This window comes from Saccostrea cucullata, unplaced genomic scaffold (genome assembly GCF_032062105.1).
Source record: "Saccostrea cucullata isolate Sc308-1 unplaced genomic scaffold, CSIRO_AGI_Scuc_v1 ctg395, whole genome shotgun sequence".
NCBI classification, from domain to species: Eukaryota; Metazoa; Mollusca; class Bivalvia; order Ostreida; family Ostreidae; genus Saccostrea; species Saccostrea cuccullata.
Window position 1 is genome coordinate 69,359 of NW_026929552.1, and position 16,463 is coordinate 85,821.

A 16,463-nucleotide genomic window follows, 5' to 3' on the forward strand; every position below is an offset into this window, starting at 1 on the left:
GATTTTTTACCATTTCTTCTGCATTCTACCACTTCTTTGCATTTGTCATTAGTTGAGAAAGATATTTAGTGTCATTGATATAATAGAGTCATAGTATAAAACTGATTGTTTGTAGAGTTAAATTAGAAGGTCAGGAGACAAAATCGCTGATGGTGCGAGGTGTTCTAGTGGACAGAGCGATTGAGGTTTTGTCCTTGGAGACAGAGGAGCCCTTAGGCTGTGTCAAGTTTGGTGAAGCCTACTATGGCTCCGATAAAACAGAGTGTGCCATCCTCTATAACAATGGCCCGGAGGCTGTGAACTTCGTGGCAGTTCTAGATGAAGATGCTATTGCGCAAGAAATGGTAATTTATAATTAACATTGATATCCATGATCTGCTCCTTCTTTAATCACATAACAAGTCTGACGTCTTCAGTAAAATTAGGATTTTTATTATCAGATAGATAATAAAAAAAAGTATAATACATGTAGGTAAAAAAGTTTAATGTGCAAAACAATTATGTCTTATCCATACAATACTTTTCACAGTGAAAACAACTCTTTTAGCTCAGTTACAAACCCCCTTATAGTATATTAATATTAGATCTATCTGTAATCCACAGGGTGTTGATTTGACCCGCAGTACAAATGATGCTCTGGCAGATCAGCTGACTGAGGGGGAGAAGACTCAGGGCTGTACCAATGTCATCACCTCCCTCATCACTGCCATCCCTAACCAAGGCGTGCTCAAACCTTTTGAGAAAATCCCAGTGTTCTTCAGATTCAGCCCTAGGTAAAATACTGTGAACAAAATAAATCTAATGTCAAAGCAAGGTTTAAGCTTGTTTGAGGAGCTGTTTTCTGAATCTGATTTTTGTTCAAATTAAATTTAAACAAATGGATATGATTTTCTACTCAAGTCTCATAACAAATAACCAGAATTTACCCAACTAAAAGGTCACATAGAGATAAGCCTCATACAATATGATAAGAAGTTCTCATATATTCGATCAAAAGAAGGCTTTTCCCATTTTTGCTCATGCTTTGAACATCAATTTGTAGATGGAATGCTTCAAAAGAGGGGTGGAAAAGCCAGGTGACCCCTCCTCCCAGGAAGGACTTTGCCTTGTTTATGCGAATACAGATCATAGGATCAAGCAACTTGTCAGAGAATACCACAGGGTCAAAGAATACTAAAGATGGTAAGTTGTAACTTTTGACCACCCAATACATGTGAATTATGCTAAAACAATTAACATAATTAAAATATATTTTGGTTGTTTTTCAGCTAAATATGAATATAATTTAAGATTTAATTTCAAATACTAACTAGTACTATTACATAAAGCAATGAAAAACAAGCCACCTTATTTCTGATATGTTTGTAACATTGTTTACATGTGTTACAGGGTCGATGGTGGAGGTAGCCATGACAGGTACAGCCCTCCCTGTCCTACTGACCATCTCCCCCTCCTACAAGTTCAACTTTGGAGAATGCCAGGTGGGGGAACATGCTGATGTGCTGTGTACCATCAAAAACGAGTCCAGCGTCTTACCGGCCATATTTCAGTTTAGGAAGATCGCGCACTTCCTCACGCATCCTGTGAACGGAAAGATTCCTCCCGGAGGGAGCCAGGATGTCATCTTCTCCTTCTCACCAAATCAGATAGGTAGGGCATGCAGCATATAATCCAATGTGGAAATAATTTCATAAACATTTCTTGAAATTCTTGAAATTATATATTATTATCTTGTGCATTGTCACATTATAAAATATTGAGATATTCCATCAAATCACTGAAAAAAATTGAAACTACATCTTAGCTATTTAAGGCTATTCATAAACTCTCTAAAGACACCAAATGTTATACCAAATCTCTAAAAAAGAAGATATTCATTTTAGCTTTCTTGATTAATAAACTTGTTAAAATAGCTATCAGATGGTTGCACAATAATTTTTTTATTTTAGGGTCTTTTAAGCCAAAGCAGATGTTGGATGTGATTGGACATGTAGCGGATAATCAGAATCCGACCCTGGCCCACCTACAAGTCATTCACACCTACCCCGTCATGTTCTCAGGGAGCAGTCAGCCCGTCCCTGTGGAGAGAAAACCCAGGTTTAACCCAGGTAAACACTGAAAATCACAACAACTAGTATCAAGTCTACAGTGAACTATTATAGATGTTGAATCAGTTAAAAGAGTACATACAATATTCCAACTTGGACTAAATTGAAATTTCACAGCACTGCAAAATTAAATCACAATTGCTTTTAATTGATTTAAACCATATTATAGTCGAGGTATTTTAAATATAGTCATCCTAACTGGGCCTGCTATTTTGGCCCACTTTTTCCACAGATATCTTTGCACACTAATTTTGAAATAATTTGGTTGAACTTCCACGTAAACAATTACAGGACTCACTCCTTACATTAGTAATGAAGTAGGAATGTTTGTGGACACTAAGATGTCTGAACTCGATGGCAGCCCCAGGAATGCAGTGGCTGGGGGACACAAAACTCAGCTGCACAAAGTGAGTTACTACGAGGACGACCCTGAGGCCAAGGTCGCGTTCCCGAATGATCGAGCACAGAGCATCCGACCAGAGCACAACAAATACAAGTAAGTCATCATAATCTTACTGGTAATTGAAAATAAATCCCACTTAACAGGACGATGAAATGTGTGCTTAATGCATTTTGTAATATTTTAGGCTTGGTTAAAAAAGTCTGATATTGTAGATAAATTACTTTCAACCTAGTTGTTAAATTTTTTTAGAATATTGAAGATTACATAAAATACTCCTCTATTTGCTTGAACCCCTATATGCTTCAGAAGCTACTCTAAGATATCAATTTACAACAATTACATCTTTAATTGATTTGGAAATAAATAAATCAGCCATATTTTTTAGCTCTACTGGTCAGAGACCAGAAGAGCTTATGCGATAGTAATGCGTCCGGCGTCCGTCCGTCTGTCTGTCTGTCTGTCTGTAAACAATTTTTCAAAATGCTACTCCTCCTACAGTTTTGGTCTAATTTCAATATAACTTGGCACACAAGTAGACTACACTAAGATACATAATTCTGTATATCGGTTTTTGATTTCGATGAACGGTGTTGCCGTGGTTACTAAAAATAGAAATTTCTGTGAAATTCTTTTAAAATGCTACTCCTCCTACAGTTTTGGTCTGATTTCAATATAACTTGGCACACTAGTAGACTACACTAAGATACATAATTCTGTTTATCGGTTTTTGATTTCGATAAACGGTGTTGCCGTGGTTACTAAAAATAGAAATTTCTGTGAAATTCTATGAAAATGCTACTCCTCCTACAGTTTTGGTCTGATTTCAATGTAACTTGGCACACAAGTAGACTACTTTAAGTTACATAATTCTGTGTATCGGTTTTTGATTTCGATAAACGGTGTTGCCGTGGTTACTAAAAATAGAAATTTCTGTGAAATTCTTTCAAAATGCTACTCCTCCTACAGTTTTGGTCTGATTTCAATATAACTTGGCATACAAGTAGACTACACTAAGATCCATAATTGTGTATATCGGTTTTTGATTTCCATGAATGGTGTTGCGGTGGTTACTAAAAATAAAAATGTCTATAAAATTGTTTCAAAATGCTACTCCTCCTATAGTTTTGGTCTGATTTCAATATAACTTGGCACACAAGTAGACTACACTAAGAACATAAAGAGACTTTATCAAGGATCATTATTCTATTTATTGCTGTTGTAAAGTTTCAATTCCCAAAAGCTTAAGTACTTTTTTCTTCCTTTGCTATAAGTACAAACCAGTAGAGCTTCAGTCTCGACAGAGACTTCTTGTTTCAGCTCATATCTCTGCATTTTCTTCAAGTATGCAGTATTAAAATTGATTAAACATTTAACCTGTGTATATTTATTTCAGGACGATTTTCACCCAGGCTGATAGGCACGTGTATAAGGACCCAGACTACATGATGAACGCCGAGGAAGGCCAGGCCAAACACTCACACCGTGACAGCTACGTCATGATGCTACGAGAGATGAGACAGAAACGACTCAACCGTATCAAAGCAAAGTAAGTCACCCATGACCACATACATCAGTTACATATACTATACAGTAAGGATATTGAATTAGTATAGAATCTTGATAAAAAATCTTATATTCTTATATTATTTTTTAAAGACTTTATGGGCAATTTTTTTGTTCACGACATCTTGACAATTTTGAAGATGTCAAGGCCTTGGCTTCATCATTTTAATTTTTCAAAATATATAATTCATATACACAGTGACTGCTTATTTTACAAGGTGATTTAAAAGACATTGATTCAGTGGATCAAGGTTCTTTTTTTCCAATTTTGACATATATTTAAAAAGTAATTTCTTTGATTAATCTAAAAAAATATTATATTCATTGGATAATTATTGTTTTGTAGGGAATTCAAAGTCACAAACAACAGTGTTGATATTGGTATAAAGTCTGCAGCTGGGTTGAAGCCTAAAGTCCTCACTCAACAAGAAATTCAGCCAGACCCAGAAAGTAAGTCATCACCAACAGATGTCCTCAAAAGTCAGCTAAAAAGAGATTGTGGTTCATATTTAAAAAAAAAAGTTTTGTGTGTAATTGATACATTTCAAATAGTATTTTCATGTAGCAAAACATCATGCATGACTTGCATTAATGAAGAAAATTTTGCATTTGAATTTAATGTTTTGTTTCCATAAAAGCACCCCGGCCTCCCAATGCTGACTTCAGACTGCTGAGTTCCAAAGAGCTGAGTGCTGCAGAAAAAGAGACAACTGCCAAATCTGTAAGTAGAGTAATCTCCCTTGTCACACTTACTTTATTTATATATGCTCATCTTGGACTCCATGAACAATTATTAAGGATGCTCCTTTTTAAGCGGTTAGCTAGCTAACCGCTTTATGGCATGGGCTCCAAAAATATCAAACTTCCATAAGGCGCTACCTATCGACATCGCTTTATGGCACGTAACCTTTCCTTCTGCAACCAAAACCGGAAATTTCCACAAGGCGCTACCTATCGACAACGGTAACTTCAGCAAAGCGCTTCCTATGATTTGTATACTGTTCATAATGGCCCCCTGGTGAGAGATTGACAATATGCTGTGTATGAAGAGTGGCTATTATAACGATTATATCGAATTCTTATTTAAGTATTTACCAAAGCATTGACAATACTTAGAACAATAACTTCAAAGAACTGAGAATTTGGTCCTTATTACTTGTACATCGTGCGATCTCGATTTATAGCAACTGTTAGTTTATTTTTGAAAGTTGAACGATACGGTTAATTATACAGCAGGTTGAAGGTTATTACAGACTGCAAAAACATCAGCAAATCTCTCGATCGAGTTTGATTTTCCTTGCCAAAGTATTAAGAAACACCATTTATTAAGTTAAGTAATACCTGAAAAATGCAGTTAAAAAGTACATCTGTAAGGTTTACACTTTTTGTAACGTTTTTATGGAAACAATAGGATTACCTCCACAATGAAACGTTTGTTTTCTTCTCTTTTCTTCTCTGTCTAATAAACAGTATTAAAAAGTATTACAAAAACAGAATGTCTGTCTTTTTTTCTCTGATGGCATTGGACAAAGATATGCATACTTAAATATCATTTCATGCACTTTTTTCGGCACATATAAGATGAAAGCATGCTAACCGCTTTTCAGTACTTTCAGTACTTTGATTTCTAAAGATATTTCTTGTTCAGTAGATTATTATGCACTATAAGTCATGTCGAGAATTTTATAAAGAGTTCACATCTTAAAATCATGCATGCTTACATAAACTCAGAGACTAAAAATGCTTCTGAATTGCTGTTATTTTTGTTTCTTTTACTATTACAGGTATGTGAGGGTTTGAATGCTGTACCCACAACTAAGGTGGAGAAAACTGACTGCTCAAAATGGCTGTCTCCACAGCAGCTCCACCAGGTGGTGGTAGGGCCCGCAACTCTGGACTTTGATAAAGTCTGTCTGCGATCTGTTGTTACCAGAAATCTCAGCATTATCAACAACCTGGACCAGTACATACACATTGTGGCGGAGGTATTTTATAAACAAAACTAACAGGAGACAATTTATGGAGTATTTTGATTTACTGATTTTAAACAGTGCAGATAATAAACAAATAATCATTGGGTTTTATTTTAGATTGATTGTCGAGAATTGCGCCAGAGTAGCCCACTCTCTCAAGTTGTTCCACCCAGATCCAAAGCCCATCTGCCCATTGTGTTTGAGTCCAATGTAAAAGGAAAATTCCAAAGGTAAAAAAAAACTTTCTGCCTGGTTTGTTATCCACTTTGTAGGGCTGTTAAACTGATTCATAAAAGAATTCTCTACAGCAGTTTTTGTCATTTCAAATTTCCTGAGAGAGGATAAGACTAATTTGCTTCGCATTAGCTTAAAGAACAAGTATCAACAGACATACTAATTTGTAGTCTTCTTGAACATTATTTTTAAACTTCAAAAATTGCAATTTTTTAACAGACTTTATAGGATACAAGTCTCTTTTTACATCAATCATATTTAATGTGCTGGTTTAGGTCAGTGTCATACACAATAAATGGATTCTACAAGCATCATGTTACCGTGGTAGCAGAGGTCGTTGCCGTGGCACTAGAACTCTCCACAGAAGAACTGGTTCTCTACCCGTCCTACGGAATGCCAGCAGAAGCTGGTGAGTTCTCATCCATTTCATACAAGGACATAATCTTATTGAACAGATATCCTCTCTAAATCATAGGATTAAAAATAAATCAAGTCTGAATGTGTATTTCTTCTTCCTTCCTTGCAAAATTCTTTCTGGTTGACTGTATATATTTGTACAATGTACTTAAGTACATTGTGTCTGGTAATGGATAAAAAGATTATAATTTGAAAGGACACTCCATTTTCCTTGTTAAATTGACTTGCTGATGTCCATATAATCTGCTTGACAACATTCATATTTTCTGTCTCTGTGTTCATTCTGTCACATGAAGGATTGACTTGGTTTTCTTTGTGCTGTAGGTCTTAGGGGAGTGATAACTCTGAAGAACACCCTGAACTACCCGGCTGAGTTCACCTGGGCCCCCAATCTGGGAGAGAAGGGCACTGCCTTCTCCATTAGACCAGCCACAGGTGAGGTTCTCAGGGGACTTGTATTCTTATGGTTTCTTTATTCTTCTACTAGAGATAAACATAAAAATCAAGTTAAATGGATTTTGAGCTCTGCTGAGTTAAAACATTTTATTCATTGGAGCCCTTGTAACAGACCATACCTGTGATCACACTTGTCTATAGTATGAATGTTTTGTTTGTGATTTTGTAGGTACAGTGGACTCTTACAAGGATCTGGATTGTGAGGTGGTGTGGCACCCCTCTTACCTTGCCCCCGAGGACGGGTCATTCTCCCTGATGATCCACGGGGGGCCCACCCTACAGCTTCAGTGTCGGGCGGAGGTATGCCAGGGTGTATTTCCTACAAACCTGACCACATTGTATTTTTCCTACAAAACTTGACATGATTAAATTTTATTGCATTTCAGTCCTCACACTTACTTTTTTACATTACAAAAAACATTTAATTCACAACTTGCACCTTGCATGCCTCAAAGGAAAGCGGACTGTTAAACACACAACGGTAAATGTACAGTGAAGCGTATCAATGAGTCAATCACATGATCAGATAATCATCCTGGAACTTCAACATGTACATGATTAGATATATAACGGGTTTATAATATGACGAGCATGATAATCGTAATGCATGCTGTGTCAGAAAAAAATACTCTGAAAAAATTCCATATTCCTCTTCATTTAATCAATTTCTACACATTTATATTACTTGTCTTAGCATGCTTAGTTTTAATCGCCGGTATTTAGTTTTTAGAGTTACATTGCACTATTTTTATTTTTACAAAAAACATTTAATTCACAACAAATTCATTATCATTAAAGTAAACAGAACATTACACTGGCTTACTGTATCAACAATTTTTCATTTAAGGTTCACAAATTTTAACATTTGTGAAGTAAGATACAGGATAAATCCTTTTCAATTTAATTTTTATTTTTTAACTTTAAAAAGTGTAAGTTGTTCCAATGTTTTGTGTTGCAGTGGTTAAGTCTAAAAATAGTCAAACCAATCATTGATTAATGAAGATTAGGAAGTCTAACACATTTTTATAAACATACCATGAAATTATGAAAGTCAAAGGTTTAAAGAAATTAACCCTTGGATTGTAATTCACATACCTAGAATGAAGCATATTTTTATGTACACTTGACAGTTGGGGACCACTAATGTCCAGTTTGTGGAGAGAAGAGTCATGTTTGGACAGACCCCAATCAACATTACCACCACCAGGACAGCACTGCTGGCCAATACAGGTCACACCCACGCCTATTTCCAGGTCAGTGAAAGACTTCTTTATAGAATTACATGTATAAACTTAATAATAATCCTCCTTGACTTTGTGTCCAATTCTGTTTTTTAACTTGATGTAGAATTAAGAGCACAACCTTACCCAAGAGAATGAGAAAACAGATATTATCATAAAATTTACATATTTTCAAAGTTCGTTGACCATTTTATTTTGAAAATGAATTGTTTTTATGCAGTCACAATGACAGAGGTACTTTGCCCCTTTCTTTAGGTTCTGGACCCCAATCCCTTCCCTGGGCTGGTGGTAAGCCCTATCCATGGAGTTGTCCCTGTAGGGGGGCACGCAGAACTGAAGGTCCAGCTGACTCCCGCCGCGATTCTCAAGTTTGACACCAAGATACAGGTGGCCATTAAAGGAGGGAAGACCCTGGAGTTAAGGATGGGAGGCAACGTAGAACCCCCCACTGTGGATATTGATGTGGTGAGGAATGAGGATATCTAATCAAAAACTAAACTAATCAATAAAATTACTTAATTGTTTATTAGAAATTAAAATCAAGTTAATTATAAAGAGATCTTTAAGAAAAAAAGAGTTTCCGAAACTGTTCAGCTGTTCAGGGATCATCAAATAGATTCCTGATGGTGTCATCATGTGAAAGATTTACTTTATCTTATCCTGTTTTTGTAATTACAGGCGACCTTTGACTTCAGTGGTGTGTATTGTGGATCTGGTTCTACCATCACCTTCAAACTGACAAACCGGGTAAGAGTTATCACCCTTTACAAAGTTTGATAAAAATAAAGAACAAATCTTTAATTTAGTAATAAAATGTTTTGAAATGGTTTTCTTCAATATCTTTACATGTACCGAGGTATTTATCATTTTAAGATTTCTGACACATTGTTGAGATTTGTTGTTTGTATAATATTAAGTGCATAAAATTGCTATTTTGGCAAAGTACACTGGCTGTTGATCTTTTTTCTTTTTTTTAAAAATTATTTATACTTATCTAACGCATTTATTATCAACAGGCAGTGACAAAGTGTAAGTTGGAGTTTGATCTGACGAGGTACCGGGACTTCACTCTTAATTTCCCCGGTTACCAGACTCAGGACGATTACAGCTACCAGCTCCTCAACCCAGGAATGTTTACTGTTACCATGGCACCAGAGGAAACCATCGAAGGGGAGCTGATCTTTATGCCTACAGAGGTAAGATAATTTATTGATATCTTAACTAAGTACAAAGTATTTCAAGTATTTATATTTAGAATTATGAAAATTTCTTCCATCAAAGAAGAACATGTGATTTTAAAGTTAAGATTTATCAGTATTGAGTGTATCATGCTGCAGATGTTTTACCTCAAACAGTTTGAATGTAAAAGACAGTTTCTTATTACTTTTACATGGAAATAGGTGAAATGATGTAAAAATATATAATTGCAATTTTCCAGTATGTGTCATATTTTCTCATTGACCAGAATATTTATAGAGATAAGCTTGGACTTGCAATTTCTTATTGTAAAGATCCTTATTTTTGAGTTTAGGATCAGATTGTAATGATATAACATTTTGTTGGTAGGTGGCAGCTTATGACTTTGTGATGCCGGTCATCATTAATCAGATTGGGGCCCCTTCCCCGGCCCCCACCCCCTTCCCTCCCACCCCAGCCCCATCCAATAAAAACAGCCTGCAGCACATCATAAACCCCCGCCCACAGCCTCCCCAGGTAGCCACCCCCAGGAAGCATGTCATCGCCACGGCGCTGAGACAGCCCCTTCAGTTGTCCTCCAATAAGATTGAGTTTTCTCTGCCGTCAACGTTTGAAGATCCCACTGCTTCAACAGGCATTGGTGTCACAAAGGTATATATATATATAGTCTTCTTTTTGCTTAAGCTCATATTTAAAGAACTTTTAAATTTTTTTTTGTATTTTAAGAAGTAGCAATAGATCACTGCAACTAATAATTTATTTTCTTTGGGCCAAAAATTGCACTTATTTTAAATGCACATTAAATTTGAGTTTTTCAAATTATTATTTTTTTTGGAAAGTAGGAGGGGCACTTGTTTAAAAACTAAAGGTGTTCATGATATATTATATGCTTTTTGTTTTCAGTTTAAAATGATGGAGGTAACAAAAGTCTTGATAGTCATTTTTTCTACATCCCAATATATGCTTTAGTTCTATCATTTTGCTTTCATATATATGCACACTTATAGCAAAAATATCCATTGCATATGTATGCTATTTTCTTGCATCAGCCATTTGACTCTGCAACAGGTAGCTTTGATGTATTTACAGTTAGAACTTGTTCTTTAAAAACACTGGTATCTTGAATGCCAGGGATAAATAAGTGATATGGCAGTCCTAACCATTTTCTCAAAATCTCTGAAATCTTGGTCTCATCAAATTTGACTGTATTTATATATGCAATTTTTGAATGTTAAATAAAATAAAATTCATGTCTTTCATTCATTCAAAAAGTTAAATTTTCTTTGTTTGAAATTGAATTTAAAAATGAATATGAAAGAAATCTGGGAATAGGCTTTTCATGGTTGACACATCAAAGGAAATTTCCATGATTAGTGAACAAATGTTGACATCAAAGCTTAAATGTTTGCAACCTATTCATGCTGGTGATGGCTGTATACTTCTGTACTGAAAATACATTCAGTTTGAAAATGGACAATGATATTTTATATTAACTGTTAGCTGCTATGCATATTTAAATTTCAGAGGTCAGTATATGATTAACCCGCAATTACATTTTCAATAATAGTTAAAATACTTCTTAGTAATAAAGAATGATTTCCTCTAGTGTTAGAGATCTCTTAATACTTCCTTGAATTAAACATTATACCCCTATTTCTATAGATGTGATAGATATTTTTAAAAATATTTAGATTTATTTATTTAAACTAAGATGTATACAATTAGGATTGCATTTTTTTTTACTTGAATTCAAAGTATTGTATAATTATCAGATTACAGATACATACATGTATATGAGATTTGCATCTAAACCTTACAATATAGGCCAAGATGAATAGAATATAAAATCAGGGAGTTAAGATTTAAGCAATTATAAATCTCTTGGATTTAACTTTGTGACTTCTGTTGTTTTTTTTTAATCTAAGGAAAATTAAAACAATCGTGAATATTAATAATTTCATTCTGTTATGATTTGTAATCAAGATTTTTTTCTTTGATTTTTTCAGAGCACAATCCTTGTTAACAACAGTGACAAGCCCCTGAAGTGGCTGTTTAATTTGACGGAGAAGGTGGAGGCTCTAGAGGAGGGTCTGTTTAAGTTTACCCACTCCTCCGGGGTCCCCTTTGTAGTGATGGGAGGGGCAGAGAGTAAAGGTATCGAGGGAACCCTGGAGCCCGGCAAAACACAGCAGATCTCTGTCGTGTTCTGTCCAAGTAAGTACATGTTCCTACAAAAAACATCTGGAAGACAAATGATTGATGAAATGGCTTTCAGTATAACCAATATTTTTACTTCTATTATCAGAAAAACCAGGAAAACATGAGTGTGTGATTCCCATCTTCATCAACGACAATCATGAGAAGCCTTACCAGTACCTCCAAGTGATCGGAGAAATGAAGTCCCCCAGGATCTGGTTTGACCCCCTCGCCATAGTGATGACCCCTGTCCCACTTCTTACAGAGGTCAGCACAGAGTTCACCGTGTTGGCTGCCCAGTATACAAAGTAAGTCCATACAGTTAGTAACAAGAGAAGTGTGTGCTTTCATCTAAATCCTCAAATTTAATAGAAGTTTAGATGATTCAAGTAAATTTAATAGTGAATTTATTTTGAGATGTTCAGTAATAGATTTGACAGTTTAGTTATTTATGGAGTATCCATAATGTTTACATGGAAATGACCTTTAACCTTGTTTATTCAGGGCTACTGAGATATCTGTGGAGCTACCAGAAGTTGAGAGTGAGGATGGCAGTATCATAACTCCACTGACAGTCAGCTGGCCCGAGGGATCATGTAAGTCTTTTACTCCACTTATTGTACCGTACATATATTTTATATAGAGGGGTAACCTGTCAGGCATGAAAATGACTCTAGCACTGCCTTAATACTGAGAGCATAGACAGATATAATTGAGGTTTTTATTTATTACAGCTGTGATAAAACCATGTAATGGAGATGACGGCCAGATTGAACCCTGTGCTCTCTGCTGTAAAATTGTCTTCTCTAGTCCCAAACCAGTGTCCTTCTGTGAACCTATCAAGTTTATTGATGGCAATGGAAAAATGTAAGTTAAAAATATATTCTTTTGCTCACTGAAAGATCGGTGGAACCTCAGAACCTCAGGAACAATTTACAATAAAATTGATAATAAAATCTTAATTAAAGAGTCTTTTTTTGAATTTTACACCTGACATGAGAACACCTCCTCCATGTGATGTTGATTTGTTTATTATGTGATGTTGATTTGTTTGTTATGTGATGTTGATTTGTTTGTTTTGTGATGTTGATTTGTTTGTTATGTGATGTTGAATTGGTTATTATGTGATGTTGATTTGTTTATTATGTGATGTTGATTTGTTTATTATGTGATGTTGATTTGTTTATTGTAGCTTTAAGCTGATGGTGACAGCCACTGCTGATAACTGTCTTCTGACCTGCTACCCATTCCTGGCTCTCCATAGAACAGACTACCAGATAGTATGTGAACAGGTAGGTCCTAGCTCTCATTAGAACAGACTACCAGATAGTGTGAGAACAGGTAGGGAAAAATAGGAAAGTGAAAGCTGAAGTTTAATAAGTGACAGTTAAATGCAAGGACACAGTAGAAGCAAAGGGGGGTTACTAGTATTCAGTTAAGCTTATATTTGTAGACAGAGTATTATTATATCATGTTTCTTAGTCCTTGTTTATTATAAACACTGATTTACGATATGAAAATTCCAGGGAGCATCTCCAAAGGGAAGAAAAGTGTTGGTTTCAAAGGACAATCAGAATGGCGGAGAGGCAGTTTTTATTCCATGTGCTTCACCTCAACACAACAGCCGCCCCTCTACTAGTGCTACCAGTTCTAACTTCCAGGTCTCCTCATCAAGTTACGAATCCTCAGCCAGTGTTACAGGTACATGTCTTACTGGTTACATACATTCTATTTTCTTATTTGTAACATGTACAAAGCTGTTATCTTATTGGTTACATGCATACATGTATAATTGTTGTCTGATTAAGTTATGTCTGTTGCTGAAAGGCATAATAATTTGAGGATCATAATTTGTACTTTGCTATGATATGAATCATATGTTGCATGTAAAGCTAATAGACTGCAATCTCTTCAGATTCGTCCGATGAAAGTACTCCAATGAATCGTGAAGGAGCCATGAACAAGCCTCCTTCTGGATCAGAACAAAATGTCAGCCGAGGTCAAATGGACCTGGCCTCCAGGTCACTGGGGTCAGCCATGTTCCCAGACGAGGACACAGATGAGGGAATATTCCACATGGAGGTTCTGCTGGCGGTCCAGCGGTGGTTCTCCTCCCAGGGGTGGCCAGGGGGACAATTCCCCATTATCATCCCTCATTCTCTACGCTGGTAAAAACTTAATTCACTTATAAATTTTACATCAATTCAGCCATTAATTTTTTTTTAAGCATCAGACATTAAAAACCACTTTGTTTTGAGAGATGTAATGCATTTTATCATTTGAAAACCAATATCACTTGCCCAAAAACTGAACAATAAAAGCATTTTATCTTGTTTTCAGTGGAATAAGCAGAAAACCAATCACAGATGACTCACCAAAAGCCGCCAAAGCTGGAAGCTGGGACACCAACAACCTGAAGAAGGAATTTAAGACTATCTACGACATGATCAGTAACCTTAGTGGTCGACCGGTCCCTGGGATCCCCATCAACTCCCCCCTCCCCTCAGACCCCATAGAGAGGGTCAAACAGATCTACTGGCAGCACGCCACACTTCTCACCTTTCTCAGGTAAATTAAAAGTCAATAAATATTCCACATTTTCTGAATTTTTGTAACATTTGTATTTTTTTCCAGTGAGAGATATCTAACTTTTGCACAAATAAAACAAGTGGTTTTATTTTTTGGCTTAATTTTTTTTATTATTATTATTTTGCAAAAGGTTGTTGTAAATTATAATTTTTCTGTGATTTAGGTGCCAGGGAGCGTGTGTAGCGTCCATTAAGCCGGAGTACCTCCTAGAACCCCGAGACTACCATCTCTGGAAACAGATGCAGAAACAGCTGAAGCTGGAGCTGACCAAGCAAGGGGAGGTCACTCAGGCTAACAACATGGAAGAGGAGGAAGAGCTGGAGGAGGACGTATTTGAGGCTGTCTCCAAACGGGCCTGGACTGACATCCTACTACAGCTTCTCAAGGTAACTACTGGCCTATCTCTGTCAATAGATTTAATTCAAACAAGTTACTGGTAAAAAAAGGAAGGGGGTTGGGGGTATCCTGCCTAAACTTGAAAAAGTATATTTGTAAACATACACATGATTTATTATTAGAAAAAGAGAAAAATTATATTAAAAAAAAGTCTTCATATTTTTAAATGTGAAATTGTTTCTGCTTAATGTTAGATAGAAGGCCAACACATTTCTTTTTTTTTCTTTTGCAGACCCTAATTTTGTCCAAAGTGACCCCACGCTCACTGAAGAATACTCCGTCCCCAGATAAGAACATAGACCTTCCCAGTATTAACCAGGACCCGCTGAGTTCTAACATCTACAGCGTGGGGGAAAGGATCATCCTGACATGGCTCAACCATCACTACGAGACATACAGGGAACGAATCTGGACAGGGTGTACCAAAGGTTAGTACCCATATCTGAATTTTAGTCAAGTCTATAGTTAAATATGAATATGGCCAGTTTGTACTAAAGGTTAATGCTCAAAATCTGGACTTTACTTAAGGCTTAAAATCTTTTGTGATAAGATTTTGAAAAGAAAAATGTACTCACGGAGACATTTTTTACTGCTGCAATTTTAAATTTTAACGATGATAAAATGTGTGTCCAAATGATAAGTCTTCATGATTTATATGTATACCAATTATATCTCTATAGGCGGTGTCCCTCCCTCGAGATGGATCGTGAACTATGACTTTGATCTGCTGGATGGCCTGGTCATTGGAGCAGTGTTAGGGGCCTATCTCCCATTCCTGGTGAGCAAAAAAATCTAAAATGACATTAATTTTCTTAAAGAAAAATGTTTTTCTAGGGCAAAAACCTACAGGTATTTGAGTCAGACTTTGTATAAAATGTTTGTGGTCTATCTATGTAAGCATTTTGCGTTAACTGATTTTCAGCAAATATACCATTTTAGATGAAATATGTTTCTTCAAACTTCACTTTCATATTGAAATGAAATTCGTACTGAGAATTTACTGCTGTTTTCTTTTTTAGATTAAGACCCATCTTCAGGACATGTACACACACCCTGCCACGGCCGAACAATGTCTTCACAATGCTCTGAAGATTGTCAATGCCATGAGATACGTAGGGGTAGACTATGACATACAGGTACGGAGGTCTTCATTATAAACACATTAAAGTAGTTCTTTATCCACAGCCATTAGATACAATTCCTCATCTTGATCTTGAAATACCCCTATTCCTACATACAATGACAAGGGGGAAAACTCTTTTTCGTATCAATAAGTACTTTCTTCATATCATGCTAATATAAATACAGTGATTTTATGAAATAAGACTCATTATGCTGTTTTCCTCTGTGTTACAGGCAATAGACATCACGGACCCCAATCCTATAGCTCTACTGATGATGTGTGTCCATTTGTATCAGAAGATTCCCCAGTATCTCCCTAAAGCCACTGTTGACTTCTCTGGTCGACTTCACACCACTGTGTGTAGACAGGTAATGTATAGAAATGTCTGTTAGATTCCCCAGTACCACCCGAGTAAGCCACAATAGATTTCATTGGATGTGTTGAGAAATAATTCCTTCTGTAAGGTCTCTACATCTCTTCCAGCACAATTAAATACTGTACTGTGATAGTGTCTGTGTATTTGTGGTAGTACTTGATCTTGTTAAGTCTAAACGTCAAGCTGGAGGA

At 36.1% G+C, this 16,463-nt stretch overlaps 1 protein-coding gene across 3 annotated transcripts in view; it reads left to right on the top strand.

The window, feature by feature from the left end:
* The window catches only part of LOC134281187 (cilia and flagella-associated protein 47-like), a 31,741-nt gene that overhangs the window by 6,132 nt on the left and 9,146 nt on the right, over positions 1-16,463 (top strand). For 2 of the 3 annotated variants that reach the window (XM_062763656.1, XM_062763658.1), the window contains exons 6-37: positions 116-344; positions 604-773; positions 1,043-1,182; positions 1,390-1,650; positions 1,950-2,108; positions 2,400-2,604; positions 3,905-4,057; positions 4,421-4,524; positions 4,713-4,795; positions 5,859-6,059; positions 6,165-6,277; positions 6,557-6,690; positions 7,023-7,133; positions 7,324-7,454; positions 8,285-8,407; positions 8,651-8,860; positions 9,074-9,142; positions 9,412-9,591; positions 9,962-10,258; positions 11,599-11,806; positions 11,898-12,096; positions 12,293-12,384; positions 12,523-12,655; positions 12,981-13,080; positions 13,315-13,489; positions 13,704-13,956; positions 14,129-14,356; positions 14,541-14,763; positions 15,006-15,201; positions 15,454-15,551; positions 15,793-15,909; positions 16,130-16,264. In XM_062763656.1, the coding sequence (XP_062619640.1) occupies positions 116-344; positions 604-773; positions 1,043-1,182; positions 1,390-1,650; positions 1,950-2,108; positions 2,400-2,604; positions 3,905-4,057; positions 4,421-4,524; positions 4,713-4,795; positions 5,859-6,059; positions 6,165-6,277; positions 6,557-6,690; positions 7,023-7,133; positions 7,324-7,454; positions 8,285-8,407; positions 8,651-8,860; positions 9,074-9,142; positions 9,412-9,591; positions 9,962-10,258; positions 11,599-11,806; positions 11,898-12,096; positions 12,293-12,384; positions 12,523-12,655; positions 12,981-13,080; positions 13,315-13,489; positions 13,704-13,956; positions 14,129-14,356; positions 14,541-14,763; positions 15,006-15,201; positions 15,454-15,551; positions 15,793-15,909; positions 16,130-16,264 (5,230 nt within the window). The remainder of the gene's footprint in view (positions 1-115; positions 345-603; positions 774-1,042; positions 1,183-1,389; positions 1,651-1,949; positions 2,109-2,399; positions 2,605-3,904; positions 4,058-4,420; positions 4,525-4,712; positions 4,796-5,858; positions 6,060-6,164; positions 6,278-6,556; positions 6,691-7,022; positions 7,134-7,323; positions 7,455-8,284; positions 8,408-8,650; positions 8,861-9,073; positions 9,143-9,411; positions 9,592-9,961; positions 10,259-11,598; positions 11,807-11,897; positions 12,097-12,292; positions 12,385-12,522; positions 12,656-12,980; positions 13,081-13,314; positions 13,490-13,703; positions 13,957-14,128; positions 14,357-14,540; positions 14,764-15,005; positions 15,202-15,453; positions 15,552-15,792; positions 15,910-16,129; positions 16,265-16,463) is intronic. The other variant, XM_062763657.1, reaches the window with a different exon arrangement.